Raw genomic sequence first — 21,687 nt, forward strand, 5'->3', positions numbered from 1 at the left:
GGCTGTGTCATATTTTGATCACTGCCCATTAATGCAAAGAGCATCCCTCCAAAGTCACTGTGATAAATGAAAGCATCTTCCTTTCTGTATCTCCATATCATTCCCTAGGGAGCTGTACTACCATTGCTAGACTGACTGATGTGTAGGATTGCTCTCAGCCTGGGATCAGTGGTGATCTTCCAGTTATTTGTTAACCTGTAACAGTTGTATACCAAATATGTGTGTGTGTGCATGAGAAAACCAATAGATTTATCGGATTCTCATATGTATCTATGACTTCCCAAGGGAATGAGAATTCACACATTGACAAGGTCACAATTGCTAGTGTAATTAGCAAAGGATTTATGAAAGAAGTTTGATTTGAGAACTGAGCCTTGTAGGATGGGCAGGTTTTTGGTTATAAGAGGAGCGGTTTTAAAGACTTCATCCAGCCATGGTGGTCGCTCAGCTGGCTGGAGTATCGTCCCAATACACTAAGGTTGAGAGTTTGATCCCCAGTCAGGGCACATATAAGAATCAACCAGCGAATGCATAAATCCCAAGTGGAACAACAAATCAATGAGTGTTTCTTTCTGTCTCTCTCCCAGAAATCAGTAAATAAGAAAAAGAAAGACTTTACCCATTTAGAAGTATTTTCATAATTATTATTTCATTTAAGCTGTTGGAGGAGAGGAAAACATAGAAGCTGGAGTCTAACAAAAGGCATTAGAAAGTTACATATAACACACAGAACTTGAGACTGGGGTAGGAGTCCAGAAGTGGTCAGTATTAATACAAAGGAGGTAACCTTTTGAGTGACAATAATGAAAAGTTTTCTTAGCATTCTGATATGCCTTATGATATTTAATCTTTATAATAATTCCATGAATAAATCCATTTTATTTTTTAAATTATATTTTATTGATTATGCTGTTACAGTTGTCCTGATTTTTCTCCCTTTGCCTCCCTCCACCCAGCAATCCCCACTCCTTCAGGCAATCCCCCCAGTATTGTCCATGTCCATGGGTCACACATATAAGTTCTTTGGCTACTTCCCTTCCTACACTGTACTTTACATCCCCATGGCCATTCTGTAACTACCTATTTATACTTCTTAATCTCCTCACCTCTTCACCAATTCTCACCCCCTCCCCCATCTAACCTTCTGGTAACTAACTTCTTTTCTCTTGTTTGTAAGAGTCACTCTAATCTTTGACCCTTGGTCTTTTAATAGTGATGTGTCTTGGAGTGGGCCTCTTTGTGTCCATCATAATTGGGACCCTCTATGCTTCCTGAACTTGTATGTCTATTTCCTTCACCAAAATTAGGGAAGTTTTCTTTCACTGTTTTTTTCAGATTTCCAGTTTCTTACTCTTTCTTTTTTCCTCTGTATCCCTATGAGACAAATGTTGGACCTCTTAAAGTTGTCCCAGAGGCTGTTTATACTATCCTCATAAAATCCATTTTATACATGAAGAAGTGGGCTTGAAGATGTTAAATTATTTGCTGTGATTATATCATAGTAGTTGGAAGGATGGGACTTACACACAGTCAGTCATCTTCAGGCTGTAGAACCTGATTCTTGCTACTGTACAAAGCCACCATCATAACTACCTATCAAAGCTTCTGCTTTTATTCTCAGTGAGCCTAGTGGCTCAGCATCTGGGGAAGGCCAGTTCCAAGGACAGGTATCAAAGGACATGGTGTCAGTCACAAATACGCAAGGGAAGGGCCAGGAATTGACTGTAATGGTAATATTTGACACAGGAAGCAAGCACATACAATGGGATATAGACAGTTTATTTAATAAATGGTGTTGGGAAAACTGGACAGATACACACAGAAAAATGAAACTAGACCAACTTTGCACATCACGCACAAAAATAAATTCAAAATGGATCAAAGACTTAAATGTTAGACCTGAAACCATACAAATCCTAGAAAAAAATATAGGCAGCAAAATCTCAGATATTGCTTGTAGCAATTTTTTATCTGATATATCTCCCCAGGTAAGGGAAACAAAAGAAAAAATAAACACATGAGACTACATCAAACTAAAAAGTTTTTTTATAGCAAAGGAAATCATCAACAAAATAAAAAGAGAACCCACAGAATGGGAGAATATATCCCTCAATACATCTGATAAGGGGTTAGTATCCAAAATTTATAAAGTACTTACAAAACGCAACACCAAAAATCAACCTAATTGAAAAATGGGCAAAGGATCTGAACAGACACTTCTCTAAAGAAGACATACAGATAACCAGTAGACATATGAAAAGATGCTCAATGTCACTAATTATCAGGGAAATGCAAATTAAAACCACAATGAGAAACAGTCTCACACCTGTCAGACTGGCTGTCATCAATAAATCAACAAACATCAAGTGCTGGTGAGGATGTGGAGAAAGGGGAATGTTTTTGCACTGTTCTTGGGAAGGTAGACTGGTACAGCCACTGTGGAAAGCATTATGGAGGAACCTCAAAAAATTAAAAATGGATCTGCCTTTTGACCCACTGATTCCACTTCTGGGAATACAAGCAAAGGAGCCCAAAACACTAATTTGGAAGAACATAAGCACCCCTATGTTCATTGCAGTGTTATTTACAATCACCAAGATATGGAAGCAGCCCACGTGTCCATCAGTAGATGAGTGGATAAAACAACCGTGGGACATTTATACAGTGGAATACTCCTTGACCATAAAAAAGAAAATTTTACCCTTTGCAGCAGTATAGATGGACCTGGAGAACATTATGCTAAGTGAAATAAGCCAGTCAGAGAAAGACAAATACCACATGATTTCACTCATGTAGAATCTAATGAACAAATGGATATAACAAGCAAAACAGAGACAGATTCATAGATGGAGAGCAGATGACAGCTAGTTTTGTGGGGAGATTTGGGGGGTGGAGGGATCAAGCAAAAAGGAAAAAGAATTCATGGACAACAGTGTGGTGATTGCTGGGGGGAGAGAGGTATAAGGAGACTAAATAGTAATGGAAAAAATATAATGAAGATTAAATTAACAAAAAGAGAAAAAGGAAAAAGGCAGAGCCAGGAGTTAAGTTAGTCCAGACCTCCAGGCCTGGACATTTGTGGTTCTCTTTGCCCGGAATGACCTCTTTCAATCTCTCTGCATGGCTGTCTCCTTACCATCTGGGTTTCAGCTCACATACCATGTCCTCATTCTGTGGGTGTATGTATTGTCATATGCTGATTGTGCATGCTGATTGTCATGTCCAAGGTAGCCTTCCCTAGTTCCTCAATCATGCCCTCTGTGTACTGCCTCCTGGCACTTGCCAAGTCTTATTCATTGAAAGCTGTAGTCTCATTTATTGCTGTGTCCCTATTGTATAGAAGACTACCTGGTATATCATGGGTTTTAAGTGCTGTCGGTTGAATGAATGTTTGAATAATAAATGGGGGGAACACCACCACATTTCCAGTTTGGGCCTGGGAAAATGCCTTTGGGAACAGGGCTGTATTTGTAGCTGTAAGGCATGAGCCTCATGCATGCACAGTGAGTTTACTGTTATGTCCTGTGCTCGTTTACGGGAATTTTGTTTTTCTGCCTTATTGTCCTCTCACGGAAACTTATTAGATTTGACAAATTAGCATTTACATGTGGGTACCCTGTGCAAACTGTTGGCATTGGCTTACTGGGTACATGAGTATCCTTTAGCCATTATTGTCCTTGCTCTTTGTGTCTGTAGGTGGTTCATCACGACCCATGCCGAGGGGGTGCAGGACAGTGGAACAGCTTGTTCAGATTTAAACATCTTGCAACTGGAAACTATTTAGCAGCAGAGGTAAGACTGATGACTATAGTGCTATTAAATTTCTGACTCTGAAATAGTGAAATAGGCAATCAGGTTTTCGAAAGAGTATTATGTTTCTAGGAGCGAGTACAAATTAGGAACATTATACAGATTTCATGATTGCCTATCATGTTCTGGGTTGGCAGATAAATTTTTCTTAAAATGTAAATATTAACTGAAGCCTTACAATAATCTTTGTCTTAAAAGTAAACAACAACAGCAGAACCCTGGAGGCTGGTTTACTGCAAGGTCTTCACCTTCTCCACGGAGCTTCACTCTTTCAGAAGGTCTGCACTGGAGAGCTGATCAGTCCACTGTTGTAATAGAGTCCAGATAGTTTCAGGTTCATCTTCAGTGGCCAGTCTTTCACTGTTGGGTGGCTTTCATTGTTCAGACCACTGGAGAGGAAAGGGTTTTCCTCCTGAAACACAGGCCTGACCAAAAAACTCAGTAAAAATGGTAAAAACATGTAAAGTCTTTCCCTTCTCTGCCAAAAGCATGTTGAGAATATATATATATATATATATATTCTCAATATATATGAATGAAGGATGGGTAGAGGTAATACATACATGTTTTAGAAAAGGTTTGATTAAAGTTTGGTTATCTAATTTGAAAATAATTTTGAAAATATTTGTAGATGTATAAAAATATCCATTCATTCTACTCCTCTCAACTCGATTTCCATTTTTTTAAAAGATTTTATTTATTTATTTTTAGAGAGGGAAGAGAGAGAGAAAGAGACAGAGAAACATCAATGTGTGGTTGCTGGGGGCCGTGGCCTGCAACCCAGGAATGTGCCCTGACTGGGTCCATTTTTTAACTTCAAATTTCTTTTGGGATTTGCAACCAGAATTTGGTCTTAGAATTTTTAGTGTAACCTACCTAACTTTGGTTTTGGGTGTGAGAGAGGGTAAGGAGGTGGGGATGGGAACTGATGAAAAAAAAGGTGTGGCACACTGCAAACCCCTATAAACACGCTGACCCCTGTCCGAGTCAGCACCCAGCCCCGTGGCCCTCTCCATCCTATTCCTCTGGGATAGTTTTCTTCGTAGTGTTAACCACGATCTGATTTATTGTGCATTTTATATTATACGTGCATATTGTATTTCTCTGTCAGAGTGTATGTTCTCTTAAGGCAGGGATTTCTTTCTTTTCTTTTCTTAAACATCACCACTGTTTCCTCAGAATCTAGGATAGTGCCTGGAACTTAGTAAGCATTTGGTGAATATTTTTGGAATGAGTGAAGCAATATAAAGAAGTTATTCAGACTTCTATAAGCGTAGAGGATGGGAAGAAGAATGTAGGGATTTGTATCTGAGAGGCCTTTGGAAACACATTTGGGCAAATTAATTTCTCTGAGCTTCAATATCCTCCACTGGACAGGCGGGATAATCACAATATTTGTATAATAAGATTATTAAGAGAATTAAGTGAGGTCGAATGCTTGACATAGTGTGTGGCTCAAGGTAAACATCCAGTAAGTTATGCCAGCGTGATTAACTTTATTATATGATAAATAGGGATTGTTTCTACTTTAATAAATACTTGACTCATTGTTTATGAATCTGCTCAACAAAAGGAAATACAGCTTTGCAATTTGTGGGCTACTTACACTGTAAATGTTTTAAAGGATTTTTAAAAGTAACCCTTGGAAGCAAAATTAAGTAGTAAGGTAGAAAATTTTGTCTAAAGTAAAAACTGGAAAAGTCTACTAGATGTCTTATAAAAGATAAATTAGGATTAAAATTCTCTTGGCTCTTATGTTAGTGGTTATTTTTCTTAATTCACTTTTCAATCAGTGGCTGTTTAGCTCCTGGCATCTAGAAAAATGATATAATTACACATTGTTAGTTTTCTGGTTAATTTCTGTAATTAAATCTTGTATCATTTGATACAAATGATTAGATTATTAAGAATTAAATTGTTTATTAACTTTAACGAAGATCCATGACTTCAATACATAAATTAATTCATTGAAAATTGAAAAGTAAAAAGAAGTTCATACCTTTAACAGAATTTGAGAGGCCAGCTTTTCATTGTGTATCTAGAGAACACAACTTTAAATGTCAAATACTATTTTGTCCATGAAAGGGTCTGGTGTGTTTATAGAATATCTTCTTTGACCTCTAATACTACTTGAGATAACATCTTTTTTATGGCAAGGTGCAGGAAGGAAAATTAAACATTAAGAACATATCTGAAAACTGAAAGCTAAGCATCTGTTTTCTACTGATTTTAACCAGTGTAACGGAATGGTGGCTTCTGTGTGGTATTCCAGTATCAGCAGAGAAATGCTGACATCTATTAGCTGGGGTTTCACACTTCACATGTCAGCTCCATCCAGGCAAGATCCCAGCACAGTCATCTCTCCGCTGCTTGTCCTGCTGGTGTGCAGCGTCCGCAGGTGTGGCCAGGTCACCATGATTATAGTCACTGTCACTTGATAAAACACTGATTTTCAATTCCGATTCCACAACAGGTGGACACTAGCCTGAGACACTTGAAAAACAGTGATTAACCTGTTATCATTTTGCTTTTTAAAGGTGCCCAGGTCTTTAATTTCAAAGCATTGTTCCCATCACTGAGGTAGAGCAGGGAGTTCCCTGCATTATGAGCTGTAACTTTCTAGCAGTATTTGTTTTACTCTGTTGTACTCTTCTTTATATGAGAGAAAAAGCTCCACGGCTTTTCTTTATTTTACGTTTCAGTTTTATTTTAATATCTAGATACTACTTAAAAGATGAGACACATATTGGGGTGTTGAAAAGGCAAGAGTTAGGAGTAATTATTTTGGAATTTATAGAAACAGCAAACATGAAAGCTTTGAGATTTCATACATGCTTTAATATGTTTTTTAAGTGTCCGATAAATGCACAGTCCAGTAGAGAATACTGCGGGTAGAGAAGGAAGTAGAAGAGTCAGTCTTTGCCCTTAAAGAATTGGCTGTCTAGGTCAGAAGAGAGCAGACAAGACACGATACAGGATTATCGGCAGGCAAGGTCCCGTAGGGCTGCCGGTGTGTGCAGGTGCGGTTGGGTTAGAGTGAGATCAGCCGAGGAAAGCTCTTGGTTGGGGTCAACTTTTCTGTGGCTCTCAAAGAAAGTAATAGACCCAGGTTGGTAGAGAAATAAAAGGACAGTCCTTGTAGATATTACCAAAGAGACACAGAGAAAGATGTGGAATGTCTAAATCATGTGTGGACAATATTAAAAGAGAGGCCAGCTAGAAGAAAAGGGTTCTAAATGAAATTATTGAGTGACAGGTTCCTTTGCTTGAAGATTTTGAATGAAGGGTTTGAATGTGATCTAATTTGTAATAGGAATGAAGTTTGAAGTTGATCCTGGTAGCTGCCTTCGAAGGTGGGTCTAGACAGCTATTTGCAAACATTTGGTAAATACCAGTGATGTCATTAGAGAAATCTAATTTCTGCCCTTGAGGCGAGATAAATGTGTTGTGGCACCACGAACCGCGGTGGGGCCCTGGAGAGCACTGCAGTGCAGCACACGTTTGGTGGAGTGCCGGGGAGGGACGGGGGCTGGCGGGGAGGCCAGTGGAGGGCCTACCTGATGGAAGAGTAGGGCAGATGGGGAAGAGAGAGAAAGCGTGTTCAGGGAAGGAGGCGTGGGGTGTTGTACAAACTAACTTCATAAGTGTGACACACATGCACATCATGCACAGGATGTGTGTGCGTTTGAAAGCAGTGGTAGAAGGTGGGTGGGGGGGGAGTGGTGGGGCCAGACAGGTAGGGCAGCTGACTTTTCCAGAACCCGTACATTAAGCTAAGGAGAATGGGTTTGTCTTTAAAGAGCTGTGTTCCAAATAAGTCTTTGTTCAAAGAAGAACACTCCAGAATCACACTGTCTAAGACGGTAATCACTAGCCACATGTTGGCTGTTTAAATTAAAATAGGATTATTAAAATTTAACAAAATTGGAAAATCAGTTTCTCAGCCATACTGGTGACATTTCAGTTGCTCAGTAGTACACGGTGTCAGACAGTGTGGACAGAGAACATTTCTGTCACTACGGGGACAGTGGTGCCCTGGAGCGTTTGTGAAGCAACTGGAAAGGATTGGGTTTAGAGGCAGAAAAGCCAGATAGGAGACAAAGATATGATACCTTCAAGGAATTTTGAGGACTTGAACCAAGATGAGATCAGCAAGGACTTTGAAGAGAGTGATAAGATCTGAAGACTGAACCACAAGAAACATCCTCTTTGAAGGGCAAAAGACTGGAAGCTTGGGAAGTCAGAAAAACAGCTGGAGAGTCAGGTGGGCTGAATCACAAATGCCAAGCCAGGGGAGATAAGAGTTTCAGAGAAGGAGGAGTATCGTCAGAAAGGTTAGGAACAACATGTATTGACAGCATTTGGCAAGAACATGGTCTTTTGTGGCTTCACTGAGATAATTTTTAGTGGAAGCCAGAATGCAGGAAACTAGCAAATGGATATGAGTGTAGACTGAGCTTTCATACCATGGCTGTGAAAAGGGAGAAACAGAGTTAGTAAAGGGAAAGTAAGAGTTCTATTAGACATGTTTTTATAAAGTCTATTTAAAAAATAAGATGGATGAGGACTGAGCTGATTTTCTATTACAGGGAAATACCTGTCAGACGCGCAGGATTTGCCAGTGTATCACTACTTTCACCCAGCCTTTCCACTCGAACGTGCATGTTTATCATTTGAAATATTACTCTAATGTGCTTGAGGTGTTCCTGGTGAATTTGATTATGTATTCTTGAACGGACTTTGAGTTTGTGGTGTCTGTATTGGCCCAGGGGGCAAAGAGAGCCTAGTATAGTGAGGCAGAAACAACCTCATGTGCACTGCTCCCGCTCTCTGACTTTAAGCAAATATTTCACCTCTTTGAACTTCAGTTCCCTTGTGTGCAAAAAAGGTGACTATATGTTACATGGGGTTACTTTGTAATGAAAAGAAAATGGGGAATGTTCAGCACCTTGTGCATAAAAGCAATTCAGCAAGTGTTAAGTACCTTTACTTTCATTGACAGGAAGGGGAGAGAAAATGCAAGGTACTGATTATTATTATTATTCAGAGCAGGTATTTGTTTGCCAATCAGATAACTAATAAAGGATGGGGGCATTTTACTGGCTCACCACTTCATACCTTGTGCCTAGACCAGTGCCTGCTGTTTAATTTACATTTAGTAAATGCTGGATGATAGAGTGGACGAATCATAGACACTAGAGGTTGTAAATCCAATCACTTCACTTAAATGAAAAGGAAGCCCTGGCCCAGAGAGGTGATTTATTCTGTCTGGTTCAGGGACAAGATAATGGCAGTATTTGAGCTGAATGCTAGACTTGCTGTGCTTCCGTGGTTCTTAGCTGAGAGTGACCTTGTCACCCCTGGTGATGTCTGGAGACATTTTTATTGTCACAAGTAGGGAGACAGTGCGACTGGTGTCCAGTGAGTAGAGGCCAGGCATGCACCTAAACATCCCACACTGCACAGGGCAGCCCCCACAACAGCGAGCTATCTGGCCCAAAACGTCAATAGTGCTGATGTGAGAAACCCTGGTCTACATTGTACTGACATCACACAATTATTTATTGACTGCCTGCTAGGTGGAAGCACTATTTTGGTATTTTGAAGAAAACGAAGGTGCTTGTCATTTGGTCCTTGTCCTCTAAGAGTTAGCACTCTCAAGGAGAATGATGTTAACTCAATCACTGGACATTGAGATTGCCTTTGCAGTTGTTTTCATCATACATATACATTTGAGATAACTGGTTTTGCGCAATGTTTAAACTATTAACATCTTTCGGTAGCCATGATTAAATATCACAGTAAGTTGAAAAGACTGCAACCTTAAATCTAAGCACAAATGAGAAAAAACACTGAAAAATTTACTTACACTTCTTAAATACAATACAGTATTTAACCAGCACTTGCTGGGTGGCTAAATCCTTCAGAAAAATGTAATAAGCCTATTGTTTGCAAAGAAATGAAGGAGGCACCATCCAAGGGAAATTAGACCATTTCATCTGCTGAAGTTTCTGTAGTCTAAGTAGAGAGACAAAACACATAAATTGCAAGCTATTTAAGGATTGCACCATTTTTTTTTGTGAATTGTAGAAAACATCCAGGAATCAGAACAATGATTTAAGCTATAATACTATTTAGATTTTATTCTGTAAGGTACTATTATAGGTCTTCTCTGATTCCAATTTCCAGTGTGGGGAGGGATTTCCTACACATAAAACAAACAATTCTTGGGTGCCAGCTGAGAGTCCTACAATTTAATCAGTTCTGACACAGCCTACACAGAGGTCGTATCAGGTTCCACAGGTGAAGGGTTCAGTCCTACAAGGCTGCTCCCCACCCCCACCCCAGCTCCACTTCAGACACCAGTGGGACCCACCGGCTACAAACAGGAGGATCCCAGGGCCTCCCCGCTGGATTTGATTAATTTGTTAGAATGGCTCACAGAACTCAGAGAAACATTTAGTTCCTTGACTACCAGTTTATTTAAAGGGATATTTATAACTCACGAAGGAAGAGCAAGATGGAAGAGATGTACAGGGCAGTGTATGGGGGAAGGGCTCAGAGCTTCCATGCTCACCCTGGGGGCATTGCTCTCCCCAAACATGCTCACCAACTGAAACCTGTTCTTGAGTTTTTATGAAGGCTTCATTATATAGTTATGATTGATTAAATCATTGGCCATTGGTGAACAGGTCAGCCTCCTGCCCCTCCCCCCATCCAGGAAGTCAAGGGTGGGACTGAAAGTCCCAGCCCTGCAATATAGCCCCATCCTGAGGTTAGGGAGGGGCCTTCCAGAGTCATCTTCTTAACCTTACAGAAGACACCTTTATCTCTCGCCACTTTGGAAATTCTGAGAGTTGTTGACGCTCTGGGCTAGAAGGGGAAACAAAGACAAAATTTAAATTTATTATTATAATTCACAATATTACAGATACTAAAGCGAATCAGGGTTTAGCAATGGACTGTTGTTCAGTTTAGAGATTCCAACAGTATTGCTTTGTAGAATTCAAGATCTGTTTTTAAGGAATACATGATGCTAGGAAGCCGTGGACAAACTGTGGAAGGACATATTTGATTGTGAATTAGATAACAAAGACATCTGTGGCTTCATCACATAATGCACTGCAGTTAGGTTCTGCCCCTGCAGGGTCAGTGTCCATGGGCCCTGCCTATAATTAGGCCACATGAGCCGAAGGAAAACAGCCACAGGTTTTGCCTTTAACAAACAGCATGGCTGGCAGCTGGCAACTGGCAGCACACTCATGGCTGGTTTACATGGATCTCTCACTCTGATCCCTGTATTAGTGTGGGAGAGCCCACAACTATATCTGTGAGGGAGAAAATAATTTTATCATACTTTGAATATCATAATAAGGGAGCCTCAGCAAATAGTTCTTCCACAGCTGTGGGAAGAATTATAAATTAGGTATCACCATTTCTGATCCACTGCTTTCTACATTCTCTTTCTTTGAAGATTACTAAAGCAATGACTTTTGATGAAACAAGATAGATTCAAGTAGTGCAAAATAAGTTTACTTTTAAAAATTTTGCTTTTTGACAACTTACTTATTTGTTTGTAGGTAGGCAAAACTTCCACCAGATGGCAGTAAACACTTATTTCCTAATTGCTCAGTAGACTTTGGATTTAATTAATTAGTTAAAAACTTAGTATTCAAGAACTTGTACATTGGCACAGAATCTTATGAATATAAGGGTGTAGTTTTAAATATTCCTATATTTAGCTCTTTGATAAATGTAACAGCCTCAGTATGTGGAAAGGGCAGGGTTTGTATGTATATGTATACATATACATGAATATAGTAGAACATGCATACCTGGTCCTATACACACAAATAAATACTTACATAGCAAATAGACATTACATATCAAAATGTAAATTGTGCTGGCATGTATAAACATTTAGTAAGTGTTGTTTTTCTCCTCTTTTTTAGCTTTATCAATCAGAATAGACTGGCTCTGAGGTGCCAGTAATTAGAGAGAGGAATGTACATATATAAACATTTAAAAATACACACATGAAGATTTAATGACTTTAATATCATTATATAATTTAATGTATTGTAGAACAATAATAGATTAAAATGCATTACATTATTAAAAAGTAACATTTTCCTTGTGAACTTAACAAGATTTCTGTCTGTTCCTTCCTGTTGTTTAGGTGGGTGTTGTGGTTGTCTTTCATTTGATCAGGTCCTGACTTTCACTGCCTGGGTGTTTATTTGCTCACTGTCCCTCTGCCACTTCTCTGTTCTGACTTGTCACATGCTCTACATGGCTTCTTTCTAGTCTTCTTTGGCCATTTAAATGAGAACTCCCTTCGAAGGATAGCAGTGGGTGTTTGACCTTTGTATTCTCTCCTTGTCACTCACTCCCATGGCTGCAGTGGTCCGTGAACTTGATCGCAGATGAACCACAGCCACTGAAACTCAGTACACACACCCGAGACTGAATTGTTTCCCTGAAAAATAATGAAGTTTCTGAGTTCAGGTTGAGAATCTGAGCGTCGTGATAAACGTACTTTTCTCTCTCAGTTTACCCAGTCGTGTTCTGCTGATTCTGCCTCTGTACAACCTTTCGTATCTGTGTTCTCCTGTCCATCTCAGCATTATCATTTTTGTTGGCACTCTATCCCCCTCAGTCCAGCCGCCACACTTGGTTCCTTTGCCTCTTCCATCTTCTGTCTTCATCTCGTACTAACCATGACCAGTTGAGGATTTTTAGTGCTTTGATTCCACAAATGTTCTCCCAAAGACATTCAAGTCCTTCTGAAGATGCGGACACATTAGCTTACAGTGGCAAGTCCCCACTGGGCTGCAGGAAGTCAGGTGCTGGCGTAACTAAAAGATGCAGCCATGGAACCTTCAGACCATTGCTTCCACGTGGCCTTGCCACTCACCAGCGGAGAGACTGAGCCAAGTGTTTCACTTGATGTGTACCAGGGGCCCCCTCCATAAACTGGGGCTAGGACTCACTTCTAATAGGAAAATTATAAGGGGAGATGATTAACCTTTAAAAGCATATAAAAAGTGTTCCCTGAGTGACATTTATGGATCTCCTCTGAGCGAGCCTCCTTTCCTCACCTGTACGACCCGCACTCCCGGCACTGCCTGTTCGCCTCACCCCCTCTTTCCTTCTCTGCCCGTGATAATTCCGCCCATCGTCAGGACTTCTCTCAATTGCTCCCTTCTCCATGAATTTATTCTTGAATAAATTTGCCCACCACAGAGTCCTTCTCCTTCTGACCTATATTATTTATAAATCATTCATTTCTATTTTATATCTCTTGTCACATTCTACTTTGTAGGCTAACTATATTTAGGTCTTATTTCTCCTCCTAGATTGTAAGGTCTCATGGTCAGGGACCATACTCTCTTTGTCTTTGCTAAAATACCATATACCACAGTGCTTTGCCCATTACAGAAGCTCTATTAATATTTATTGGCTATATGATTGAATAGCATATTAGATCATTTTCTCCAATGCCAGATTTATAATTTATTTTTAACATAAAGAAATATTTTCTTTAAAGTCCTAAAAGATTCAGGAATCTCCACACGACTATGTATTTTATCTTCTTTTTAAGAAATTTTTTGATTCATCCTTAGTCTACTTACATTAATAATTGCTGCTCTTATTGTATTTAGAGAAATAAAGCAACAGTATAATTAAAACATATATTGAAGCATATATTTATTTGGCCTTTAATTAATATGGGTAAATTTATATAGCGAGGGATTTATGGCTGGCTTCTCTTCCTTCTCCTTTCCTTCTCCCCAACCTCCTCCTTATCCTTACTATTATTATCTCTTTAATAAATTCACTGAAGCAGCAACTTTTTATTAATTATTAAAAAACACACTGTAGCCTGAGAGACACAGGATGAGGCAGAATCGAACTGATCAGCACCATCTTTAGTACTATTGCCACAGACACGAAGATGTGAAGTTTAATGACACATAATTAGTATGATTAGGCATACATTTTTCTCACTTTACAGATTTGGACCCTGAGCTCTGTGGGGGTTAAGTGACCTTTTTGAAGTTCTATGGTATTTCCCTGCAGAGCGGAGTCTGGAATCCAGCTCCACAGCCATCTCTGAGGGACTGAACTGGGCGACCCTAAACGTGTGAACTATGTGAAGACTGGATTTTAAAAAGTAGCATTGTCTTTGGGGTAGAATATGAATTATGTTTCACAGCACATAAATGATTTTGCATTTGACTTAGGTACGTTAATTCCTGTTTCTGCACATATTTCAGTTATGGATGTGATACGGCTTCCGACATGATTCACGTTACAGTGTTGCAACCAGTTGTTCCAAAGTTTGTTGAGCAAACTGTGACCGTCAAGTTTGCCCTTGGCGAAACACGTTGCATGTCTTTGGGACATAATTTTAGTATGGATTTTTAAAATTTAAAAGTCTAAATTCTTTAAACTGAAAACAAATGAAAAACAATGAAATAGTGATACTTGACTAAAAGAGCTGAATAAACCCCTTCTGGGCACCTGTTGGAACTTTCTTTCTTTTTTTTTTAAAGATTTTATTTATTTAGTTTTAGAGAGGGAAGGGAGGGAGAATGAGAGAGAGAGAGAGAGAGAGAGAGAAACATAGGTGTGCGGTTGCTGGGGGCCATGGCCTGCAACCCAGGCATGTGCCCTGACTGGGAATCGAACCTGCAACACTTTGGTTTGCGGCCCGCGCTCAATCCACTGAGCTACGCCAGCCAGGGCTGGAACTTTCATTGTTTCAAAATAAAAGTGTGTCTTTTTGAGTTTGATTAACCAGTAGACTGGAGGCTAGTTAATTAACTATCTATTTGGCTTTTTACCTTTCATTCTTGAATTCCAAAAGCAAGATAATGCTGTTTTGTTATTAATTTTTTTATTTATAATTCAAGACAATTTAAGGAGACTGGGGCACATATCTCCATAGAAAAGGGAGGGTTAGCCCCCGCTTTCCGCAAGCGCTGGCCCAGCACTAACAGGTGACTTGTAGCTGGCTTTCTGTTTTCTAACTCTCTCTATCCCCCAACTGCCAGTTTCATTATTTATATTATTTTTATGTTACATTTTTTTCTGATCATCCTATTCTGTTGCCTTTGCATAGAAGAAATGTTTACTTGTGCTTTCCCGAGTGTGCCAAACCATTTCCTGTACATTTATTTTGCATTATACCATAGAACATATTCAGAGAAACTCTGAGAAAGAATCTTACCCTTTTCTAACATACTTCGTCATCAGTCTCATGTTGTTGTGTTTTTCCTTCCCTCCTTCCTTATTATCTTTCCTTAGAGCTCTGTGTAGAACCAGATGGGTTGAGTGGATGGTCCTCTTGTTCCATTTTTTCTTTTTTTAAATTCTCAATCCTCTTTCCAAATTTTTGGCTGCAGGGCAGAGTCAAAGGCATGTTCCATGTAGTTCCCAGTTCTAGCAGAGCTTGACTCCACTTACCTGGATTCTATTGCAGTTGCTTCCCAGCAGCTGCCTCCCAGCCCCCAATCTTTTTCTGTCTCTGTATGATTGTGCAGTGCAATCCCAGCACAGAGCAGCCCCAGCTCTTTCTCCTTTCTCCCTTTTGTTCAGGCAACGCTTCTCAGAAAGCCCTCTGCCGTTGTCTGTGTCTCTGCTTTCTGTCCATTGTTTTCTGTGCTTTGTCATAACTCTTTGGTCTTGAGAAGATAGAAATAGGTAACAGGACAGTGGTTGGAAGGGCTGGGCAATTTTCTGCTCAGTCTAACATCACAGCAGCTTCTTAGTGATAGAGAAACCCTTCTCTTGTTGGTTGGGGAATAATCTGGGTCTCTGAGTCAGGGGACAGATGTGAGCGGGAACCACAGCAAGAATCCTTTTAACTGTGTCCACATGGCCACTGGCTGGGAGTGAGGTGATCATTTCATGGATATGCCATGAGATAAAAACTGGGGGGTTAACTGCCTCAGCACTGTCTACTTTATAATTACTGTCAATTCACTGAAGGTTCGGGGTTTAGGTTGTTTTTCAGCCTTAGTTTTCAGTGAGGTTGGAAGTTTTTTATTTTGTTTTGCTTTTGAGTTTTTTCATCACTTTTGTTGATAATTATTGATAAGTTGGGAGGAACATTCCTCATGGATGCTAGCTAAGTGTCATTTTGAGGAAGACTCCTGACCTTATATTTTAAATGGCGACTTTAACTACCTGAGGTTTCATAGTATATACACCAATTGATTTACATTAAAATGATTAAGTCCAATTGGACACCTCGATATTTTGAGGAAAAACATCTTACGAATTGGTTGTTTTACAGATTATGAACTAGTAGGTATTTCAGTACATCAAAGACATCCTTCTGAGACTGCGTGGTCAGGTGGGAGTCGGGAGTTCTGGAGATGTGTGGGCTGACACACGGGCAGAACTCAGCCTTCCCATTGCCATGGCCCCACGCGCTGCAGTCCCAGCCCAAAGACACGCACTGCTGTGTGTGTGTTTCCATAGGCCTCCTGCATCGGTGGCCCGCACGTCCCATACATACCTGATACCTTGTTCCTCTTTTGCTCAGTTTTCTTTTTTCATGCATATAGCATGTGGAGCATGATCTCGAATCATTGTTAAAACCCTCATTTGCTCTGTTTTTTAAAACCGCTGTCTGAGTTATGAAGCAATGGCAGGTTTTGTGGTATGTGAAATGAACTCATGGATGCTTCCTCCGACGAGGTGGGATTGGCAGTTCTTACTTGTTCAACAATGTCAACTGATCTTATATAAATAAAACCCATACACTTTGCATTTAGCTCCTGTCTCCTGAAACTAGTGTTTGAAGGTAATGTTTTAAATTTTAATATCTACTAATGGTTCCTTTCTTAGCTTTTTTCATATTAAACTTAGTTAATGGTATAATAGTGAACTGAAGTAAAGATCATTGGTTTTATTAATGTGCTTTTAATAGCAATTAAACTAGTTTTGTTTTGTTTTTTAGCTTAATCCTGATTATCGGGATGCCCAAAATGAAGGAAAAAATGTGGTAAGTAGAATTGTGCCCCCTGCCCCCCAACAAATTGTAAACATATTGTTTAGATTTTTATATGAACAAACTGAAAAGTTAATAGGAAATTTCAAGACTAGGGTCTCTGAGGGAGATTCTGTGAGCAGAGGCTATGGGTGAAAAATGAAAGGTAAAAGGTGATATGGCTTAGATTATAAGATGTCCATAGTGGGTGTTTACAGAGATTTCTAGCAACTTGAAGGCCATTTGTGATTGAACGCTGATGACAACTAGCATCTTGCAGATATGGTGGGTCTAGGTTTAGTTTTCAGATGTGAATAGAAATTAGGCAGGAGAAATGGAATTATGGCATGATACTAAATAGGATAATCTTTTAAAAAAAGATTTTATTTATTTACTTTTAGAGAGGGGAAGGGAGAGAGAGAGGGAGAGAAATATCAATATGTGGTTGCCTCTTGTGCACCCTGTATCGGGGACCTGGCCTGCAACCCAGGCATGTGCTCTGACTGGGAATCCAGCTGGTGACCCTTTAGGTCTCAGGCAGGTGCGCAATCCAGTGAGCCACACCAGCCAGGGCACAGCAATCTTTTCTGACTCAAAATAATCTGTGTTCTACTTACAGGGAGGTTCCGAAGCACCAAACAATTAGATGACTTTTCTGGTATTCTAAAGTATGCTATTCAAAAACTTCTCAATCCTATTTTAAAGCCAGTTTTCATTAAAATATTTGTGCTTATTCACTCTGCTCATTTCATCATCATGTAAAGATGATAGTTTTATGATTACAACATGACTTAATTCAATAAAAAATTCAGAAATTCAGGACAATTTGAAGTCATACAGATGGATGATGGGCACATTTTTATTTTTTGTAATTTAGCCATATATTTTGATATAAAATAGATGCAGTCTATAATTCAATTTGCTTAGGAATTTAATAATCCTTTTTTGAATTGGCAGTTGTTAGTCCTGTATTATCCAAAATTCTTCTGTGTGATAGGAAGAGTTGGAATGTTTAATTAAAATTACTATGTCTTTGCATTGCTACACAGCTTTATGTTTTATGAGGATACGATGTGGGGAGGTGAGTCCAGTCAGAATTTCTGGCTCTGAGACCATCCTGTTTGGCTCCTCTCTCCGTCTATCAGGATTCCAATAGAAATAAGCTAAAGTATCAGGTCACTGACCCAATGAACACTTGAAATTGTATCTAAAGGTAGAATTAGGCTTATCAGAGCAATAGGATCCTCAATGTTTAATTCAGTGTTGTCACCCTGTGTGACTCTTTTCCCTCTGGTTTTCCAAAAAGATGCCACAGGATTGCCGGATTCTTACCATCCTGTGATTTAGAAAAATGCTCTCTGTCGCCATGTTTTACAAGCTAAATATGAATCATAGCTTGTCTGGTTTTGACTGTAAGCTCGTCAGTGGTCTTCTAGTCAGAGACCACCAGGAACACACCGGTACTCGAACAAGGTGGGTTTGTTCCTCATCTCTCACACGTTATGGGGAACCTTGAGGCATCTAAGCAAAGCTTTGTGAGGAAGAATGTATCATAGGACTTGGGCTTGTACAAGATGATTTGGAGGAGAATTTAAAGAAGCGAGCTTTTGTGCTGGACTGGAAGGCTTTCAGGAGGTGTTATCTGTGGAGAGGGCAGACAGGAGCCAGGCTAACGCTGTCATTGGAAAGAAGCAGCAGTCACTCCTGTCAGCTCGGGGAGAGGGATCTTTCATCATTTTTGTGGCTTGGACAGTGTTCCTATTTTGTCAATGTTCAGACATGATTCCGGAGTGGTAGTGTTTTGTCTCGATCCATCCTAGTCATGGGGTGGCCTCATCTGCTGTTGAAGTTTTTCGACATTGTTCGTGTTTGACCAGAGAACACTGTGACCTTGCTGTGAGTGCAGGGCCAGCTCCCAGCCACACCAGTGCCAGCTGTTGGATGTGAGGGGGTGCTGTTCTCTTTACCTAGGTTTGTTTCTAAGATATTATGTGACTTCTTCATGGTAGAGCCAAGAGAGTCCTACTCTTAGTATCACCATTGACTTGTGTTGCCTTGGACAAGCCAGACAGCTTTCCTGAGACTCAGTTTCCTCATCTGTGTAGTGGGATGACAGTGTTTGCCCTGCAAGCCCCGGCTGCCTGCGGCAAAGTTACAGTGTGATCAGACAGACGGCAACTCTTCGAATAAAGATGGTAGTCTGAAGGTGCGGCGTGTTTCTACTAAAGGGGAGTCATCTCAAAGCTTCAAACTGTGCAGTTGAATTACATTTCTGAGCTCATCTCCTTTCAGCTGCGTACTGCTTGGTGGTGCTGCTGATACTTCTGGGCAGTGCTGAGTGGGAGGATATAGAGTATGAAGTTTTATGGAGCAGCATAAAGAATGTGAATAACAAATGCATGATGACGTTCACTCTTTGTATCAATTTGCTTTCAGATAGATTCAGTAGGGTTTTTCCTCCTTTATTCAGCTCTGAAGGTGAGAAAGAGCACTCTTCTGTTTCCGCAGCATGTAGCTGCAGGTAACATAGACGGGACTGCCTTTGCTGTGGGAGATTATGACTGGATGTCATCTGCCACTTCAGAGACACATCCAACTGGAGACATTTTATTTTATCTTTTTCTCTCCAAAATCCCTAGCTTGAAAGTAAATAAAACTGAGAATATGGAACAATAAAGCTAACAATATGGCTCCTCATTTAATAGACCATTTACCACCTACCAATAATTATGTTTCTGTGCAAAAAGGAGCCAAACCAAACCAAACCAAAGGAGCAGGTAGAGTTTCACCTGTGAAAAATGAAACCAATTTCCCAAAACAGAACAGAATGCTCTCTCACCCCAGCTCTGGGTTCCAGCAACACAGGGTTCACTGGGACCATGCTAATTATTTTCTTTTCTAATTTTCCCTGTGTTGTCTATTTAATATCCAGTTAATATTTTTCCTGTAATTTGTAAACCTGTATCAAAATGTTGCCTTCCTTTTTTGAAGTGTCAAAGGTTAATGCATGGTGCTGCTGAAATGAGTCCGTGTGTGTCAGAGCTCCCATTAAGACCCAAATTGCTGTATTTATTCTACAAAAGAGCCTATTATTTCCAATCCTACAAATGTACAGCCTCTACAGGGACTCTGTAAATATTGGAGCTGTGTCAAGCCCAGCCGGGAACCTGGCAGTCATTAGTTTCTTCTCCTTGAAAGGCTGCATCTTTTCAAATGGCTCTTTGAGGGGGATTTTTTTTGGCGGGGGTGGTAGAGGGGAATAGCACCACCCACTTTAGCCTTACCACATTTAGGTGGAATGCGATCTAATTTTTCAAGGGAGTATCTTTTGTCCATGCTGAGGGTTCTTGACCCCAGCAATATTGACATATTGGATCAGAAAATTCTTTGTTGTGGGGGACTGTCCTTTGCATTGTAGGGTGTTGAGTAGCATCCAGGGACTCTATACTCAATGGTACCAGCAGTGGCTCCGCCTACTCCAAGCTGCGGCAACTATAAGCGTATCTGCAAATTGCCAAATGCCCCTGGGTGCCAGACTGTCTTCCTGTTGAGAACCATCAGTCTTTGTGCATAAACATTCATAAACAAAAATGTTCTAGAAACCAGGAAACTGTGCTGAAATAGACTTGAAAATTCTATTCTGTAGGATTTTTTTTGGTGGGGGGAGAGGAGTTGAGGTAGGTATTCGATTCTGAAAGAAGACCCCCAAATTCCCTTGAGTTTTACAGTGGTAACGTGATAAGGAAAAGAAAGAAAGGGGGTCATGTTAGGAATTGGTTTGAGAATAACAGATTGTTAAGGAATGGCAAAAGAAGTGCTTGCTGCTTTAAATGACAGGAGTGTGTCTGTTACATAAAGTCATCAGTAGGAGCCCCAGAGGGGCTGAACAGAAATACACAGATGCCTGCACGTGATCTTGCTGCTGCGGCCCCACACAGGTCTGAGTCAGCCCTGAAAACGCATACATTGTTTCTTACCGAATGTCTCTGGCTCCTAACAACAGAAGTGCAGCGCGATGTCTCTGCTGAAAATTCGATGACTCACAAATGAGTCAACAGAGAAGGTGTTACAGCAGACTAACTGCTGTGTTGCCGCGGGCGGCCGGAGGCTGGGCAGGAGAAGCCAGGAGCCATTGTTTACCAGGCTGGCTTTGCATAAGGGATTTTCAACTCATGTAACCTGCCAGGCTGTTCGCCTTTCCTTCCAAGTGAAAATGCTAGTTTTATAAGAGCCCAGCAGCCTAGGTTAATGTTCTGAGGCCCTGCCTTCCCTAAACTGAGTGTTTTGGATAGCTGGCTGATGTTAAATTTAACACCTGTTCAAGCTCTGCTGTACCTTAATGTATTTTCATGATGCAAGAAGGAGGGCATTGTGCTTCTGTAATTCTGTGTGGGGAAGTAGTGTTTTTGTGTCTTTTTTTCTTACTTAGAAAAAGATATGGGTTCCTATCTAAAAGCCACAAGCTCACAATTTTGAACAGAACTGTCTTTGTGTTATCGAAATGTAAGACTGATTTTCTTGTATATTGTAGCTTGATCCACACATCTAAAACTTGTATGCTTATAACTCACTATTCATATTTCATTATTTAAAAATTTTGAGAGGCTGGCTTGAAGTTTACTGTCAAACTGAAGTAAGGCCTTTATGAAGGCATGTGTAAGCAAATTATCTGAGTAAAAGAGATTAAAACCAGAAAGTTTAAGAATGCAGCACTCTTAAAAACCTTCTAAACACGTCGAAAGCTCTTATTCACACAATTATTAGGTTATTTATAAATGAAACTTATCTATTCATTAAACTTTTTCCCTTCAAGGACCTAAGTAAATTATTTAGGGGTACAATCGTACATTCCACTTATACTATGTAATTAAAAT

The 21,687-nt window shown here is 40.0% G+C and overlaps 1 protein-coding gene across 1 annotated transcript in view; it reads left to right on the plus strand.

The window, feature by feature from the left end:
* Nucleotides 1-21,687, plus strand: part of ITPR2 (inositol 1,4,5-trisphosphate receptor type 2) — a 436,558-nt gene that overhangs the window by 100,815 nt on the left and 314,056 nt on the right. Inside the window, exons 9-10 of the mRNA XM_045828972.1 lie at nucleotides 3,697-3,792; nucleotides 16,784-16,828. Coding sequence (XP_045684928.1) covers nucleotides 3,697-3,792; nucleotides 16,784-16,828 — 141 coding nt within the window. The remainder of the gene's footprint in view (nucleotides 1-3,696; nucleotides 3,793-16,783; nucleotides 16,829-21,687) is intronic.

The sequence above is a fragment of the Phyllostomus hastatus genome, unplaced genomic scaffold, assembly GCF_019186645.2.
Source record: "Phyllostomus hastatus isolate PE091 unplaced genomic scaffold, TTU_PhHast_1.1 phas_scaffold_93, whole genome shotgun sequence".
Classification (NCBI taxonomy): Eukaryota; Metazoa; Chordata; class Mammalia; order Chiroptera; family Phyllostomidae; genus Phyllostomus; species Phyllostomus hastatus.